Source organism: Knufia obscura (genome assembly GCF_036327395.1).
Source record: "Knufia obscura strain CCFEE 5817 isolate CBS 148926 chromosome Unknown scaffold_9, whole genome shotgun sequence".
Classification (NCBI taxonomy): Eukaryota; Fungi; Ascomycota; class Eurotiomycetes; order Chaetothyriales; family Trichomeriaceae; genus Knufia; species Knufia obscura.
The window spans coordinates 781,192-796,992 of record NW_027042695.1 but is presented as its reverse complement, the minus strand read 5'-3'; the positions used below and the strand labels follow the sequence as shown (position 1 = coordinate 796,992).

Below are 15,801 nucleotides of genomic sequence, written 5' to 3'. Positions count from 1 at the left end.
GTTCGAGGTGGTCACATGATCAGATACTCCGACACTGGTCGGTAGGCCTCTGTGTATGTATCTTCATTAGCAGAAGCCACGAGACATCTTCGGCATGCTCTTGGTGATCATGCGTGTAATGAACCCGTGCACTGCCAGCATTGCCAATACGCGCTCGATAGCCTGGTATGTCCGGGGCCCAAGTCATTCCGTTGGGGACGTTGGAACCGTGGAGAAAGTCAAGCTGTTGGTATATTGGCGCTGACAGACCTCAGGGGTACTGGTAGTGGTACTCAGGCGGCCCGTGTTGTCCCTGCCGATTCAGATCCGACATCCCGATCATAGAACCACCGTCGGCTTCGAAACTGGCAGGCGTTAAGAACGGGTCATAGGACCCATGGCTGCTCATTACCGGCTGGTCTTGATCCCAGTTGACAGCAGCTTGAGTGTACGGGAAGCTTTCATCTACCCAATTGTTGCTCCAGTTGAGTGAGTCGAACATGCTGTTGACGTACATTTCTCGGCTCGGGGAGTCGTTCATGGTGAAGTCCAGTGGTGTCGCATATTGTGGCTGGTCTTGTGGTATGCCGTAAGCGTTGGTGGGTGCTATCGCTGCCTTTCCTTTGTCTTCCACAATCTGGTATGGCGTCGGCGCTGTATGCCGTTTGCTAGCTTGGTAGATTCGACTCACGACCTCTGATGATCTAGTTGCTGTCTGTGACCACGAACGCAGGTCAACAAATGCCGCCAGACCAACTTCGATCAAGTTCTGGTTCTTGTCATTCCAATGAGAGTCTGACCTGTCAGCGTATAGATGGAGCAAAGGCACCATCAAAGCTTGGTAAAGCAGCCATGTAGCGTTCCACCCTGACATCGAGCATGGTCTTGATACACGCCATGTGGTCGCAATGTCATTGATCAGTTCGTGTGTCGTCTCTCGGCATACCTCGATTGCGTGCTTCTTCTCGTCTGGAAGCTGGTTGAAAGCCATCCTGCGCATCGCCGCCCAGAGTAGGACTGGCCGATGAATAATGACGCGGGACAACAAATAGCGCCATCGCATAATATTCTTGATGACCGACACGCCATGTGGCTCTCCAGGTTGTGCTCGCGGTGTGTTGTTCTGGACAGAAGAGGAGTTGAACCAATCAACGAATGAGACATCGAGAGCACGTCTTTCTCCTTCTGAGATAATCGGCGAATGTGCCAAGGCATCTTCCATCTTTGTGCTGATGGTACAAAATCTTATGTTCTCTTGGATCAGCATAAGTATCTGGGTCGATGACTTGATACATTCCTGCGGTAGCTTTGCAGAGACTGCAGGGTTGAGCCTTCCCATACTCGGTCGACCAAGCGAATAGCCAGCCCACGCATCAAGGACAAAGAGCGACCACCACACTCGACGCCTGAGCTCGATCGACCGTTGGGCTTTCTCTTGTTTGGCTGGATCGACACCTTCTGAGTAGTCGCGATGGAGACCCAGTGCAGTGGCCAACCTCAACGCCGTACCCATAAGAGAATTCGCTAGATTTGGTTGCGAAATGTAGTGCAGGTATAGTCCACTCAACAAGGCCAAGGCTTGCACAATCTCGATATGAGCAGTTCCAAGTGTCTCGATGGTGAGATGTTGCTTTGCACGATGCCAGTATATCTTGTGACCATGTTCTTCACAGTTCGACGCGTTTGCCATACTGCCTAGAGCAAGCACAGTATTGAGCAACAGCTGCCAGCGGCTGTCGGATCGTGATTGAGTCATATAAGTATCGCGGAGGTCTTGCTCATCTATCAGCGGTGCCAGAGGATGTATGTAGCTAAAGTATGCATTAATCAAGGGAATTTCGTCCCAAGCTGAGGACTTCTCATCGGGCTTTGGAGTTGTGATCTCGAGACTCGGATCTTCTGGAGGTGAGGATGCTTCGCGGCTAACGGCAGTACTCCGATCGGGCGTTTTAGTGAAGAACGCCTGTGCCTCAGGGTCAAGCCATAGGATGACTCTCAATGCTGCTGTCACAGAGGAGATTCCAAGGTACGAAGCAGACTTCTTGATCGATAGAGACAAGGCGTTGACGTCGTCAGTGATGCCTTTCAAGCCCGATGAACGACTTTCCGTACCGTCCGTTACCTCCTCCGGCATTGGCTGCAGCTGCTCCAGATTTGCAGCATCCGGACTGACATGTGGTGGTTTGTCGTCTATGCCCGGTGTTATGGGCGATGGTGGTGACACGACTGCATGCGGGCTCGTTCTTGCGAGCAGCTCGACCAAGCTTTCTCGTGTCAATTCTTTGAGCTGATCGGGGTGGACGGTTGGAAAGAGTTTCTGAAGCACGCCTCGATACTCTTGCAGTGTCTCAGAGATCTTTTCGAGAGATCTGCCGATTGGTCAGGCTTGATTCCGGCATGGGTCTTGTAGCCTACCTTCTCGACGGCATTTGCCGCTGTCGAGGCTCTGTGTAATGGCATGAAGACGCTTTGCGGTACCTGACAACGTCAGGCAACTGATCAATTGAGACAATGAATCCGAGGGCTTACCATTGACACGTCTCACAAGGGTGCTCTAGCACGAAGATGATCAGTGGCTCTACATATGCATGAAGAATCATTGTATCGTACCTCCATTGCAACGGATTTTGCGCTTCCGGCACGGCTCGCAAGCTCTGATGGTACTTGTCCTCCGCTTGTTGGCATTGGTATTTGCGGTGTTGATCGGCTCCGGATTCTGGTACGTAGCAGCTTCCCATGTATGAAACATTGTGTCGTGTGCTACGTATGTAGTCTTCATCAAATCCTAGACTGCCGCTGTTTGGAATCGGGTCGTAACGACACCGAGTGTGTCGTGTATATTCATGTACGTCGGCGAAATTGTGGGTGAAAGTTTCGCGCACGATGTACAGGCATGTCTCCGATGCGCGACTCGATGTTTTATGATTCAGATCTGGCAAAGACGATGCACTGAAGGGAAGAAAAGCACAATCTTGAGGCGGAATAGTTGGCGATTTGCCCTAAAGCCCCAGAGGAAGCAATTAAACCCCAGCCGGGGTGTGGGGGAAAGGGCCTCCACCGGGCTTGGATTCACCGAAATCAACACGACCTCGACGAGACAACGAGATTTACGAGCCCTGCATGGCGCTTGTTTTGAGCGACTTTGGTATCACAGGCCAATCTGTCATAACTTGCGCCTGCTACTCTATCAGCCTTCTGCATATCCTTGCCGGTTACTCGGACGCGAGACGCGGGCTTCAAACAAGCGATGAAAGTGTGCTTAAGAGAATTTCTGCCAACATGGTCTACAGCGGAAGCATTTTTCCTGCCCAATGATGCTACAGTGCCCGAGGCAGATCTCGATCGACCTCAGAGCCATTGTCTACGTTAGCGGACCTGTACATGCAAGCGAATCTAGGGTTTCGTCCTTCATGGAGATCTTCACTGCTCGCCAGCACCCAGATATGTCCAGTCGAGCGGCTTGTCGCCCTCCTGCACTCCTCTTACCGTGATCACTTGGTCATCCCCAGGCACAACGTCGATCGCACTGTCGCTCAAATGGCAGCCTTGTCGCTCCTCAAACACGAGGCACTTCACCGGCCGCTGTACACTGACGTGCATCGCATCCCCATTGACCTCAACTTTCACGCCTCGTTCCGGAAATGGCAAATATTTCAGAGGCTGTGGCCAATCCGTATCTCTCGCAACGAGCTTACCATCAACCCACATCCGTGCAGCAAGCACATGCGCCTCATCCTCAAAGTTGTCCACATAGCCCGTCATGATGTTCGTCGTGCCATTGGCCGTCAATTTGATGCCTTTTTTCGTGACCTTGTCCTTAATATCCTTGCCAGATCTCACTGACACGAATCTGAGTTCTATGTCCACGACTTTGTCTTCCAGTCTTGAGCTCACTGCCCATAGCTCCCATTCCTGTGTCTTCGGTTCTCTGGCATGTGTAACGCTCCAGTCGTGGTGCTTCCGCCGTACACCAATGGCAAGAGGAGCCAAGACTCGAGCCATGGCGTAGTAAGCCGGCTTTCTTCGGAGGTAGTAATCACAGATTGACCAGCTTGTGACAGGCCAGCAGTCGTTGAGCTGCCAAACGAGAGCTCCACCGCAGTGTCGTTCATCGCCCCATTGCTTCCTCCAGCCTCGGTATCCAAACATAAGTGCTTCGCACTGTATCAGTTGGGTGAGGTGGATATATGCTTCGAGTTCTGTTGCTGTCCGAACGTTTTCCACAAGGTATGTTGCTATCCGCCGTTCATGCCCATCTGCTTTGTTGTGGAAGTCAACGACATGACTTTGGGGGAACATATCTTCTTCTTTCTCGACGAAGGACTTGATAGTAGCAATATGCGGAAATGCTTCCATGCCAAACTCAGAGTTAAATCTACCGCCAAGAGTATCGAAGATCTGGTACTTCTCCTGTGTGCCATGCCAGACATTCCATTGATGCATATCGCCAACAGTGGGATCAGAAGAAATCTTCCCATCACCCCATGGCGAACCTGGATGGTATGGCACCGAAGGCAGTTCCTTTGACATAACTCGCGGCAGTAACGATTCATAGATATACCTCGCCGGGAAATCGGTCTTGAGCCAGTTCTGTTCGTTCTTGTCTTCGTAGTTGTAGGTCAGACCACATTGCTCTTGCACCTGATAGTCTTCGTTGTTGCCAGCAAAAATTGCAAGGCACGGATGATGCCTCAAGCGCCGCACGTTCACCGTGGCCTCTGCTTCGATCGATTTCAGAAGTGCTGGCCATGTAGGGTAGTTGCCACACCCAAACATGAAATCCTGCCAGACTAGAATACCAAGCTCATCGCAGGCATCATAGAAGGCGTCCTCCTCGTAGATACCTCCACCCCAGACTCGGATCATCTTCTGATTTGCAGGCACCATAAGCTCTATCCAAGACCTCAACCTTTCTGGCGTGACATTTGTAAGGAAACTGTCGGAGGGAATCCAGCAAGAACCACCACAGAAGATATCGACGCCATTTATGCGGAAATAGAAACTCTTACCGTGCTTGTCTGGTTGCTGAACAAGCTCGACTTTTCGAAATCCGATGCGCTTGGTGACTGTGTGAATCAGCTCGCCTCCCTCCGATTTGAGCTTCACCTCCACATCGTACAGTGTCTGCTGGCCATATCCGTTCGGCATCCACAGCTCCGGCTCTTGTACTTGTATTTGTGTGGTAACCACGTTGTCCTGAGTTGCAATCCCTGCAGATGTGCTCACCTGCTTGCCATTCAGTGATACGGAGACATCGATGTCCATGCTAGTATGTACTTCTCCTTCCAGCTCCACAGCCACATTTGCAGCAACGCTTTTGTAATCTTGCGCCACCTCTTGGTCTATCCGCACGTCCGCTACTCTTGCTGTATATACCTCCAATCGCAAAGGTCTCCAGATACCCGCACACATGAGAAATGGACCCCAATCCCATGACCAGTGATACTGCGCTTTCCTCACGCCCATTCTCGCAGAGTCTCCGTTGAAGCCGATAAATTTGTGCTCAGGATGTTGTGCTCGTATTTCTCGGGCTTTCAGCAGTGCGGAGTCGAATTCGATCTCTAAGTTCTGGGTCTTCCCGGAGCTCAGGAAGTGTGATATGTCGACGCGGTAAGGAAGGAACATGTTGTCTGACTCGAGCACAGTCTTACCATTCAGACGCACATGAGCGAATGTATCAAGACCGTCGAACGCCAGCATAACAGTGGCACCTGAGGGGATCGATGGCTTCGGGAAAGTGGTTCGGTAGGTCCATGATTTTGTGCCAACCCATTCTGCTTTGATCTCGTTGAAGCCAATGAATGGGTCCTCTAGTCTATGTCAAGTGTAAGCGTTCAGGCCTCAATAGGGCGTTGCTGACCTACTTCTTGTTGTCAATCAGATCCTGATGAACAGTCGATGGCACAGACTTGACGGGTAACCATTCGTCGTCCGTCTTGTCTGTTTGCCGGAAGGACCAGCCCTTCGACAGCGATATCTCTGTGAAAGCGTGAGCCATATCGTCCGAGGACATCTCTCCCATTGTTCTCGACAAAAGGGTCAAGGATGCCAGAAGCAAGCAGATAGCAAGAAGAGCAAGACAATCGGTCACTGGGGCTTGGAGAGATACTCAAGGGACTCGTGAAGAGCTCATTGAAACGGACAAGGGACTTTCAATTCAGGCGCGGAACTCATGTTTGAGCCCACACAGTGGTACGAGTACCAAGGATCCGCACGCACCTCTGGACGTTCAGCAATCCCCACGTTCAGAGCTGCCGGTGCCCGTCCGTCTTTTTGGGTCGGTGTGCAGGGTCGTGAAAGGTGGCAAGCAGAGGAAGTGAAGCTCCAAGCTTGACAGCCGCGTCTGTATGCAGCACGGAGGGGGGAGCTTTGGTTGTGCCGCGCTCGAATAAGGATAGCGTCGTTCTGGTCGGCGGAACTTCGGAGCTTCGGACGCGTGCCTTCCGTATGACCATAACTCTCTGGGGTACGTTCCTTCTCTTCTCTCAGATAGAAGAAGAAAAGTGCATCACCCGTATCCATTAGGGTAGCAGATTCCCTGCGCCCGCTCCGCTACGGTCTGATTAACAAGCTTTTTGGATGGGAAGGCAACGAAAATGCTCGTGTCTTCATTGATCTATCTACACCACATATCTGAACAGCGGGCTCTTGTCACCAAGCTCAATCAATTGAGCTTCAGTGTACTTGGCGCGGATCTCGTTCTCATCCATCGCGTCCCTCTGCTTGTTGATCTTCTCAAGTGCGGTCTTAAGGATCATGGTGCAAACAATGGCCGCGCTGACCATACCACATCCCATGCCATAACCCAGCCAGTAGTCAGGAGCTTGATTCGCCAGGAATATGTTCGACCTAACATATGTTAGCGCTTTTTCGCGTTTACCAAGCCGACGGTACTTACCCAATTGCACCTCCTAGGTTGCCAATACTGATCAACAAGGCCATACCGACAGCTCGCTTCCAAGATGGTGCCAGATTAGCTCCGATCCAAGACAGACAGCAGATCAGAGGTGGATACACTCCTGCCGGAATGCAGAACAGAAGGCCATAGGTGAGTCCAGGCAGTCGCGGATGTGGAACGCTGAGTAAGCCGATAAAGCCGATCAATGCAATGCTGTAAGGACCAACGATAAATGGCCACTTCTTCTGGTGTTTGTCGGCCATCATGGAGAAAGAGATAGTGCTGATCACTCCCAGGAGGTAAACTGGGATAGTAAGGAGTTGAGCATTAGCCGATGTGTATCCCAGGCCTTTGATGATCGTTGGTGCAGAGTAAGTGAAGCCGTACAGCGAAATGGCATTGCCCCAGTAGATGATCACGGCCAGATAGATTTTCCTGCATGAACGTTAGTGAGGCTCTGACGGTAGAATTGGTGCTGGTTGGGGCCCGTGGACGGCCCCTTGGCATTCGGGCCTAAACGCATCGGACGCTGCGTCTCAGGTCCAAAGCTTGGAGGGCGTCCATGGCATAGTCGACCATTGACGGGTTGTTTGAACGGACATACCATTCTGTCAAAGCGCCTATCAGGTATTTCCACTGGAAACCTTCGGACGTGCCAACTCTCCCCGCTGCCGTGCCGGAGTCTTCCTCGAGTCGATGTTTGATCAGTGCTTTTTCTTCTGGAGTCAGGAACGAAGCCGATTCAGGCGAGTCGGGTAAGGTCCACGGTAAGGTTACACCCACAACAACCGTTGCAATACCCTCGAGGATGAAAATCCAGCGCCAGCCGTTGAGCCCGCCGACACCAGCCATGTGCTGGATACCATAAGCAAGAAGCCCGGAGAAAGCACCAGCCAATGAGGCTGCCGAGAAGAAAATTGAGAGGCGAGTCTGAACCTCAAAACGACAATACCAGGTAGTCAGCAGAAAGGTAGCTGTGGAATTATTAGCAGAAGGTACGGATGAACGTCGAATGCCATTCCTTACCTGCTGGGAAGAAACCGGATTCTGTCAGGCCTATGCATAAACATTAGCAAATTTTGTATCGGCATGACCGGTGTGTACGGAAGTCTCCGGTCAGAAGACCTAGCCGGCAAACTCATAGCGTATTGCGCAATGTGTCTGCGCTCTGCCGGCCGGTGTATGGTCAACCCGAGACAGGTGTAGAGAATGCACGAACCTAGCATAGTCCTCGTGATGATCAAGCCGTGATAGTCCTTCACGATGCCTTGAAGAGTCATAACGACACCCCACGAGACCATCAGAATGCAGATCCACCAGGAAGGCCTCATAAGCTTGAGCACAATGTTGCTGGGCACTTCGAAGACGGCGTAAGGAAGGAAGAAGACAGTGAGGGCAATATTGTACTGAGGCCCCGTAAGCTCCAAATCCTCCATCATGCCGGCAATCTTGGCTAGTCGATGTAAGCTTGTATCCCATGAATTCGTGCTTATGGACCGAACCATTTCCAATGTTGCCTCGATCCAAGAATGCCAAGACGTAGAGCAGAGTCAGCATAGGGAGTAGCCGGTAGTCGACCTTCCTCAGAATTCTTTTGGTCTCCTTGTCATGGTAATCGGGTTGCTAGAAAAGGGTGAGCGACGAGGTGAAAGTGAAGGTGAGTACGTACGTTCGTGGCAGTCAGCCCATGACCAGCGTGAACGTCGTCAGTCGCATACTCGTGCTTTTCTGTAACACCTTTCCCACTGTTACGGTCCAAGTCAGAGATTGCCATGTTGAAATTCGTGTACCACGAGTTTCGAGAACAGAAAGACGGATTTCGAGAGGCACAAGTGGCTTTGCTTATATATCGAGCGACAGCATTTCCATGCTATGCGAGCGCTATCGCGAAGCTAGCCAAACTGATCTAGCATGTTGATCCAAAGAGCTGGTGAAAGTGCTGGCTGACGTGGGTTGTGTAGACGGCCGAGGACGGCTTCGATACCGACTGCATGAAGCTAAGCACTCCGCATCTGGAGGAAGGCATCAGCGGAGAAACGAGACGCACCATCACAGAGGCGAGGAGAAGGTGCGTCGAGCGGCCAATCGTGATCCAACAGTCTGCCGGCAAGCTTTTGCCCAGGCTTGTCATACGCCATGGCGGTAGGTCGTGCAGAGGCAGTAGCGAACTCAGTTTATCCAGAAATCTCGAAGCTGTCAAGAAAGTTTCCATCTGGCGCACGCAGCTGAGATAATGGCTTCATGTAGAGTATTGTTCTTGCGCACCGGCATTCTCTTAGAGCAACGAAGTCCTCATTGAAGAAGAGCAGAAAGACACAAGCTGGGGTTGCCAGCGATACCCCAGACGATCCACTACGCTGGAGAAGCAAGATCTTGGTTTCTGCGCCACGTGCGGACTTGTCTCGTAACGTGCAGCCTAACACGGATATCGTGACTCGGAAAAGCTCTTGCCACCTAAACAAGATCGAAGCACTTCCCATAGGAATTCTCGAGAAAGCTTGAGCCCCGGCATTATTGGATAATCACACCACAGCTTACGGCGTGCATGTCTCAATGGCATAAATGCTAATGCAGAATCTCGAAAGCTTCCGACCCACTTCAACCCCCACAGACTTTAAGAGCACTGCGTGCGGTGTTGGGGCAAGTACGACCCACGCTTGTTTTACATCTCTTTCTCTCTCTCCACTAACGTAGCTAGCTAGCCACCATACAGTATATATCTATCTCTTGCCTACAGCAGGCCAGGCGATACACATGCGGGGTGCATATCTACTGCCATGTAGGAACATTAACTTACTTAGATGGACCCTAAAAGCCAGCTATCCGGCACAAGCGTATGACTTCCATCTCTGTGTTTTACCTGATCTGATCTGCGTTACAACACCTACGGCGCCTTCTCGGACTTGCTCGCTGCTCGACAGTGCCGTGACATTGGCCATCTATGCCAGGCCGATACCACAATACCTTCGACCAGTCACGTCGATTATAGTCGGAGAGCAAGACGTACTCGGCGCTTCGAATAGGAGATGGCTTAAGCCAACAAGGTTTCTTAGAGGACTGAAGCAGATATGAGACAAAGCTCCAGGAGAATCAGGGTTTTATGAGACTTATGCTAATGTAGTGTCGAAATGATCAGCCACCTGTGTACGCCTCGACACGTATGGTTGTGCAACTCCAGCACGTTGAGTGGCTACCCGCATGCAAAAGACACGATCCAGCGGCGTCGTGGTGGCGCTCGGGCTGATAGAACCAACAAGAGCCCCCGTGCTAATTTGAAGCATAGAACAGCAGTATCGCTGAAGAACGGATTAGAACAAAAACAAGACGTAAGAGAACGACTCCTACCTTTTCGCAGCTGCACACCATGCTAAACTACCTCCATTCCCATCTTCCTCAATCATCAATCCATTCGCAGCCAGGCACGTATTTGTTGAGACAGAAGTCCGCATTGAGATCACAATCAAACGCTCTGATAGTCCAATCAGGTGCGTCGTGGATCCGGGGGCCACTATGGCTGATGATGTGGTACTGCGAATTCGCAGCGCTGTCTGCGGTAGCCGTATAACCACAGTCCTCTGCCCCATATACCCAGCATATAATGCCAGTACCGCCGAGAATCTAGACGATGTTAGCATAGGCTGTCGTACCACGGTCTGCACCATATGCACAGCGACCTGTCCAAAATCACTGACAGTGCCAGAGTGCGTAGTCAAGAACTCACCTCATAACTACTTCCGGCGTCCCCCTTCGTGCCGAGGTCAGGAACTTTTTGGCACTGATTTGGTACTATCGGCACGCTTACACAGGGACCGATCGCAGGATCAGCTCCTTCACAAAATTGCATGTTGTATGCCAGTGCGGGTATGGTGCAAATGCCCACTACCATTGCCGTCTTCATGAGTGCAGATTGCATAATAGCTGAATTGTTGCTTCAATCAGTGAACTCCTTGCTTGTTGAGGTAAATGCGTATGTTGCGAACCTCAGGTATCGAGCTTGGCGGTAGGAGAGTCATATAACACTGCATGTATCCCATAATACTCTTACAACGACCGATCCGCTTTGTTAGGCTGACCTTCTTGTCCTTGAAGCTGCGGCGCCTCGGACACGTGCACAATGCTTCCTAAAGAGGCTGTGAGCATGGCTAGAGCAGCATCCAGATTGGGAACAAAGATTTCGTTAAGTGTGCCGTCGAACAAAGCAAGTCCGTAAAGCATTATACTTATGTTGTGGATGATGCAGGTACCAACCTTGGAATAGGGAAAGCGCACTGGCCTATTGTCATTCGTGTAGACGAGTTCAGAGAGATCAATGTGGGAAGACCATACCGCCCACGTCCCAAGGCCAAGACTGGTTGACTGTTTGCACACACGCCAGCCAGTGTATTCGTAGATCATGACCACAGCAGGACGTCTCATTCTAGCGAGGAAGGAACCGTGAGCTGGACGAGGGTACTTGATATCCCAGATTGCGAATATTCCGTTACTCACCTGCTTCCTACATGCGAGATGTGGGAACTTGAAACCTTCGTCTGGTCATCTGGACGTGCAACGCATCCATCCAACACCCTATCATCAGGACGATTCGAGTATTAGACGTGAAGCTCGTGTGAGACGCGTCTCAGCTTGTCGTACTATCCCCAACCAAGACTAGTTTATCGTGCTTATCGCGGCAAGGTTGCCCCATTCAGTCAACCGTCAATCGACACCGAGACACCTTGCTTTCAAATGCTTACCACTCACATGCAGAGCCTCTCTCCCTCACAGGACCTCACCATGCTCCCCGCGAGTATACCTACAACACCATAACCCAAAGCCAAACACACAATGCGCCTCCCCACCCCCCTCCTCTACATCCTCACCCTCCTCCTCCTCACTCCTCCGACCCTAACAACCCACACCTCCAACTGGGCCGTCCTAGTCTCCACCTCCCGCTTCTGGTTCAACTACCGCCATCTCAGCAACACCCTCTCCCTCTACCGCACCGTCAAACGCCTCGGCATCCCCGACTCCCAGATCCTCCTCCTCCTCCCCGACGACATGGCCTGTAACCCGCGCAACGCGTTCCCCGGAACCGTATACTCCAACGCCGACCGCCGCATGGACCTCTACGGCGAGAACGTCGAGGTCGATTACCGCGGGTATGAAGTCACAGTCGAGAATTTTATTAGACTCCTCACGGATCGCTGGGAGGAGGGCGTCCCCGCGAGTAAGAGGCTACTGAGTGACGAGGGGAGTAACGTGCTCATCTACATGACCGGGCACGGCGGGAATGAGTTTTTGAAATTTCAAGATAGCGAGGAGATAAGCAGTTGGGATCTCGCGGATGCGTTTTCCCAGATGCGGGAGAAGAGACGCTTCAATGAACTACTATTCATGATTGACACGTGTCAGGCGAATACACTCTACCGCCAGTTCTATGCGGAGGGGATGGTCGCGACGGGGAGCAGCGAGGAGGACGAGAGTAGTTACTCTCACCACGCCGATAATGATGTGGGCGTAGCGGTTATTGATCGGTGGACGTATTATGTGTTGCAGTTCTTGGAGAATGAGGTTAGGGATGTGCAGAGTGAGAAGACGCTGGGGGATCTTTTTGATAGTTATGATGTTGGGAAGATTCATTCGAAGCCGGGGGTGAGGTGGGATTTGTTTCCGGGGGGTGAGGCGGCGGGACGGAGTAGACGGGTGGTGGATTTTTTTGGGAATGTGCAGGGGGTTGAGGTGCAGAACGGGGATTCGAGGGAGGGTGTAAAGGAGGATCTGGAGGGTCTGATGAGGTTGGTGAGGGAGTATGAGACTTTTGCATCTGTGCAGGAGAAGAACAAGACCATGAGGGATGAGTATCTTGTGCAGCGGGACGCAGCATCGATGGGGAAGATACAGAGTTTACAGCATGGTAAGCCAGTGGGCTCGATGCAATTGAAGAAGGATACATTCTCGACACGACAGGTTGCGGGTGCTGCTATATTGGCTGGTCTTGGTTCGCTCTGGTGTTTTGGTTCGAAAGTTGTGATCTGAAGGATCTATGTATACGCGATGTATACCAGCCGTGTGGCGCTCAAAGCACTCATGGACCGCGTGCCGCCTCGGATGGGAAAGATGCAGGTGCCAGGAGACCAAAAGCATCTATCTGGTATCCATGAAGGCAGCCTGGACACCCACACCTGAAAGCAATCCACTAGTGTCGGCCAAGCATCATTGTCGCAGAACAGGACATGGCCAACCAACCCCTCACAAAGACCACGAAAACTTCAACCGTTCGCAACGAGGACGCTGTGGCACACTACACAGCACGCACGGGAAGAAGCCCATACTTACTGAAGAAGCTCGGAACGTAGACCTTGGGTCCCTGAGTCGAAGAGCAACACGCTGGCGAAAGGAGGGTACCGCGTGGCTGGGCCACGCGCGACGGCGAAAAACCACAGAAAACGTTGTTGGGCACGCTGTCCAACAAGAAGCAGGCTTTCAAGGACAGGGGTCCCGACGAAGCTCAGTTTCGAGTATCACGGAGAGGATCGTACAGAACAGTCATGCAAGGCCTCGAGTGTGCAATTAACTGACAGCCTAAACATGTCCCAGGTGGGAGAAACGCAAGACTCGTGTGTGCAGAACATTTGATCAGAGACAGCATAGCAGGTTGATGGCGAAAACACGAACAAGGTGTATGTCGTTGTGCATCAACAGAGTCGATGGACAGCGTGATCATACGAGTAATGAATAGGTACGGAGTGCAGGTGATTTGTGATACATTGCTATTCATTGGGAAGCCCTGTCAGCTACTACACAGCAAGACAGATTCGCTTATGCTCTCCATAACCATAAAAGTCTACAGCATGCTTGCTAAACTCATGAAAACAGCTGACGGCTAAGCTTGTTTGACGTGGTTGCAAATGCTTCGACAGCTCACTGCATGAAGCCAGTCTTGAGTTCAGACTGCTCCGCAGGATGCATACCGACTTGAGCCGGGCCCATAATCTGCTTTCCGTCCTTCGAGAACCGACTGCCATGCACCGGACAATCCCAACTCTTCTCCGAGTCGTTCCAGCACACAACACCCTTCATATGCGGGCAAAGCGCACTCATTTTGTGCACCTTTCCATTCTCATCTCTGTAGACCGCAAGCGGCTTCTTGGTCTTCGAATTCAAAACACCACCCTTGTCGTTGCCCAGGTCTTCAATGTCGTTGATGTCGTTCTCGGCGAACCGCTTGTATTGCATGTTGACCTGGATATCGTGCTCGAGCATATGTGGCAGCGACTTAGCGATAGCCTTTCCTCTTCGGCGAGGATCGTAAAGTTTCTCCCAGGGGTTGGCTTCGCCAGTGATCATGTCGCTGATCAGCTTGCCAGCGAGGACACCATGCGTTAGACCGTTACCGCTGTCGCCAGTGACAACATAGACTTTCTGCTGGCCACTGTTTCGGCCAATGTAGCCCATGAAATCGACTGGCTCGAAGATCTGACCACTCCATTTGTAGTCGACTGCGCCTGCCTTGGTGAAGCGCTTGCGAGTCCATTCTTCGAGCTCGTTGTACCGGGCATCTTGCTCGTCTTCTTGGCCAACGGCGTGGTCACAACCGCCGACAACCATGTAGTCGTCTTGGTCGTCGCATTCAGTCATTCGAACGTACTTGTAGCATTCTGCCGAATCGTAGAGCAGGCAGTCCTCGACTACGCCCTTGGGTATCCTGATAGCGATGCAGTAGGTTCTATGATACTCCATCTCTGCAATCAAGCTGAGTCTTTGCAGAGGCACACACGTGGCCTCCACGGTATGAGAAGCGGTGATAGTATGTCCACCCTCGGTCTTGACCACGGTGTCTTTTGGTCCCAGATGCACATCCACCACTGGTACAGTAACGCCTTTCTCTTTGATATCCACAGCTCGCGTGCCAGAGAAAGCTTGGAAGTTCTTCTGCTGCTTCAGCCACTCTAGCACACCTACCACGTACTTGGTCGGGTGGAAAGTTGCCTGGTTGTTGAAGATTGCGGCATCACGCTGGTCGAGCTGACCATCCCATCCAGGAACTGCAAAGCCCTCCTGATAAATCGCATCTAAGCCGGCTTCCCTCGCCGCCTCAACATCCTCCTTCAAAGTTTTGACTTCGTCATCGTGCTCTTTTGTGCCACGCTCGTATTGCGAGACGTTGTAGCCTTTCAACATTCTGTACTCGCACTCAATGCCCAATTCCTTGCTGACCTGACCAACCCGCTTAGCAGCCCAGTCGTGACTCTCAGCGGCCAGTTTAGCGCCCTCTTTTCCGTGTTTCTTGCCAATCTCAGTGTAGCCATCGTCCAAGTCTGAAGACAAGTGACCAGATGTACGACCTGTTTCACCACTGAGTATATTGCGAGCCTCGATCATAGTAACATCGACGCCCTTCCGAACCAATTCATAGGCTATGCTGACACCTGAGATGCCGGAGCCGATGATGAGGGCATCTGTTTCGAGGTCTCGGTCGAGCTTGGGGAAGGTAGGGATCGAAGAGTATGGGAGGGTCTTGATCCATACCGCATCCTGCGCCCCGGATGTCTGTAGGAAGTGGTCGGGGTTGACGGTGGTTGCTTTGGTGTTGCTGCTGGGAGCAATGCTTGCCATGGTTCTTGTCGGGATGATGGGTTGTGTTTGTCTTGTAGTGCTGAGTGATTGGTTGGTAGACCGAGCTGCGAGAAGTAAAGCCGGTGTCGATGTAGTAGATAATGGTCTAGATGATATTATTTGTCGTGGTGGTGATACCATGCGAATTGATCTGAGGGTCAGTGACCGCGAAAACATCTGGACTGCCTACACAACTACTGGAGATAACGAGAGTGAGTGTATCTTGGAGCAGCAATTTGAGAGGAAACTCGACGAACAAACAATGACAACGAGAACTGCGAGATCAGCGAATGGGAATGGAGGTATTGCACATGGTTGAGGTTGGCATC

The 15,801-nt window shown here is 51.7% G+C and overlaps 5 protein-coding genes across 5 annotated transcripts; 1 reads left to right on the top strand and 4 right to left on the bottom strand.

The window, feature by feature from the left end:
• Window positions 1-250: 250 nt before the first annotated feature.
• On the bottom strand, window positions 251-2,408 carry PMZ80_007620 (uncharacterized protein; the record flags this gene model as incomplete). The annotated part of the gene is made up of 2 exons (XM_064876026.1): window positions 251-2,348; window positions 2,395-2,408. The coding sequence occupies 2 exons, from the start codon at window positions 2,406-2,408 to the stop codon at window positions 251-253; spliced, it is 2,112 nt and encodes a 703-aa protein (XP_064728290.1).
• A 991-nt stretch (window positions 2,409-3,399) lies between these two features.
• On the bottom strand, window positions 3,400-6,001 carry PMZ80_007619 (uncharacterized protein; the record flags this gene model as incomplete). Its single annotated transcript, XM_064876025.1, has 2 exons — window positions 3,400-5,794; window positions 5,844-6,001. The coding sequence occupies 2 exons, from the start codon at window positions 5,999-6,001 to the stop codon at window positions 3,400-3,402; spliced, it is 2,553 nt and encodes an 850-aa protein (XP_064728289.1).
• Window positions 6,002-6,599: 598 nt separating this feature from the next.
• PMZ80_007618 (uncharacterized protein) lies at window positions 6,600-8,651 on the bottom strand (the record flags this gene model as incomplete). The annotated part of the gene is made up of 8 exons (XM_064876024.1): window positions 6,600-6,828; window positions 6,878-6,956; window positions 7,101-7,312; window positions 7,482-7,851; window positions 7,904-7,933; window positions 8,097-8,330; window positions 8,380-8,500; window positions 8,547-8,651. The coding sequence occupies 8 exons, from the start codon at window positions 8,649-8,651 to the stop codon at window positions 6,600-6,602; spliced, it is 1,380 nt and encodes a 459-aa protein (XP_064728288.1).
• Window positions 8,652-11,701: 3,050 nt separating this feature from the next.
• GPI8 (glycosylphosphatidylinositol anchor biosynthesis) lies at window positions 11,702-12,892 on the top strand (the record flags this gene model as incomplete). Its single annotated transcript, XM_064876023.1, has 1 exon — window positions 11,702-12,892. The coding sequence occupies one exon, from the start codon at window positions 11,702-11,704 to the stop codon at window positions 12,890-12,892; it is 1,191 nt and encodes a 396-aa protein (XP_064728287.1).
• An 885-nt stretch (window positions 12,893-13,777) lies between these two features.
• Window positions 13,778-15,472, bottom strand: PMZ80_007616 (uncharacterized protein; the record flags this gene model as incomplete). The annotated part of the gene is made up of 1 exon (XM_064876022.1): window positions 13,778-15,472. The coding sequence occupies one exon, from the start codon at window positions 15,470-15,472 to the stop codon at window positions 13,778-13,780; it is 1,695 nt and encodes a 564-aa protein (XP_064728286.1).
• Between the last annotated feature and the right edge of the window lie 329 nt (window positions 15,473-15,801).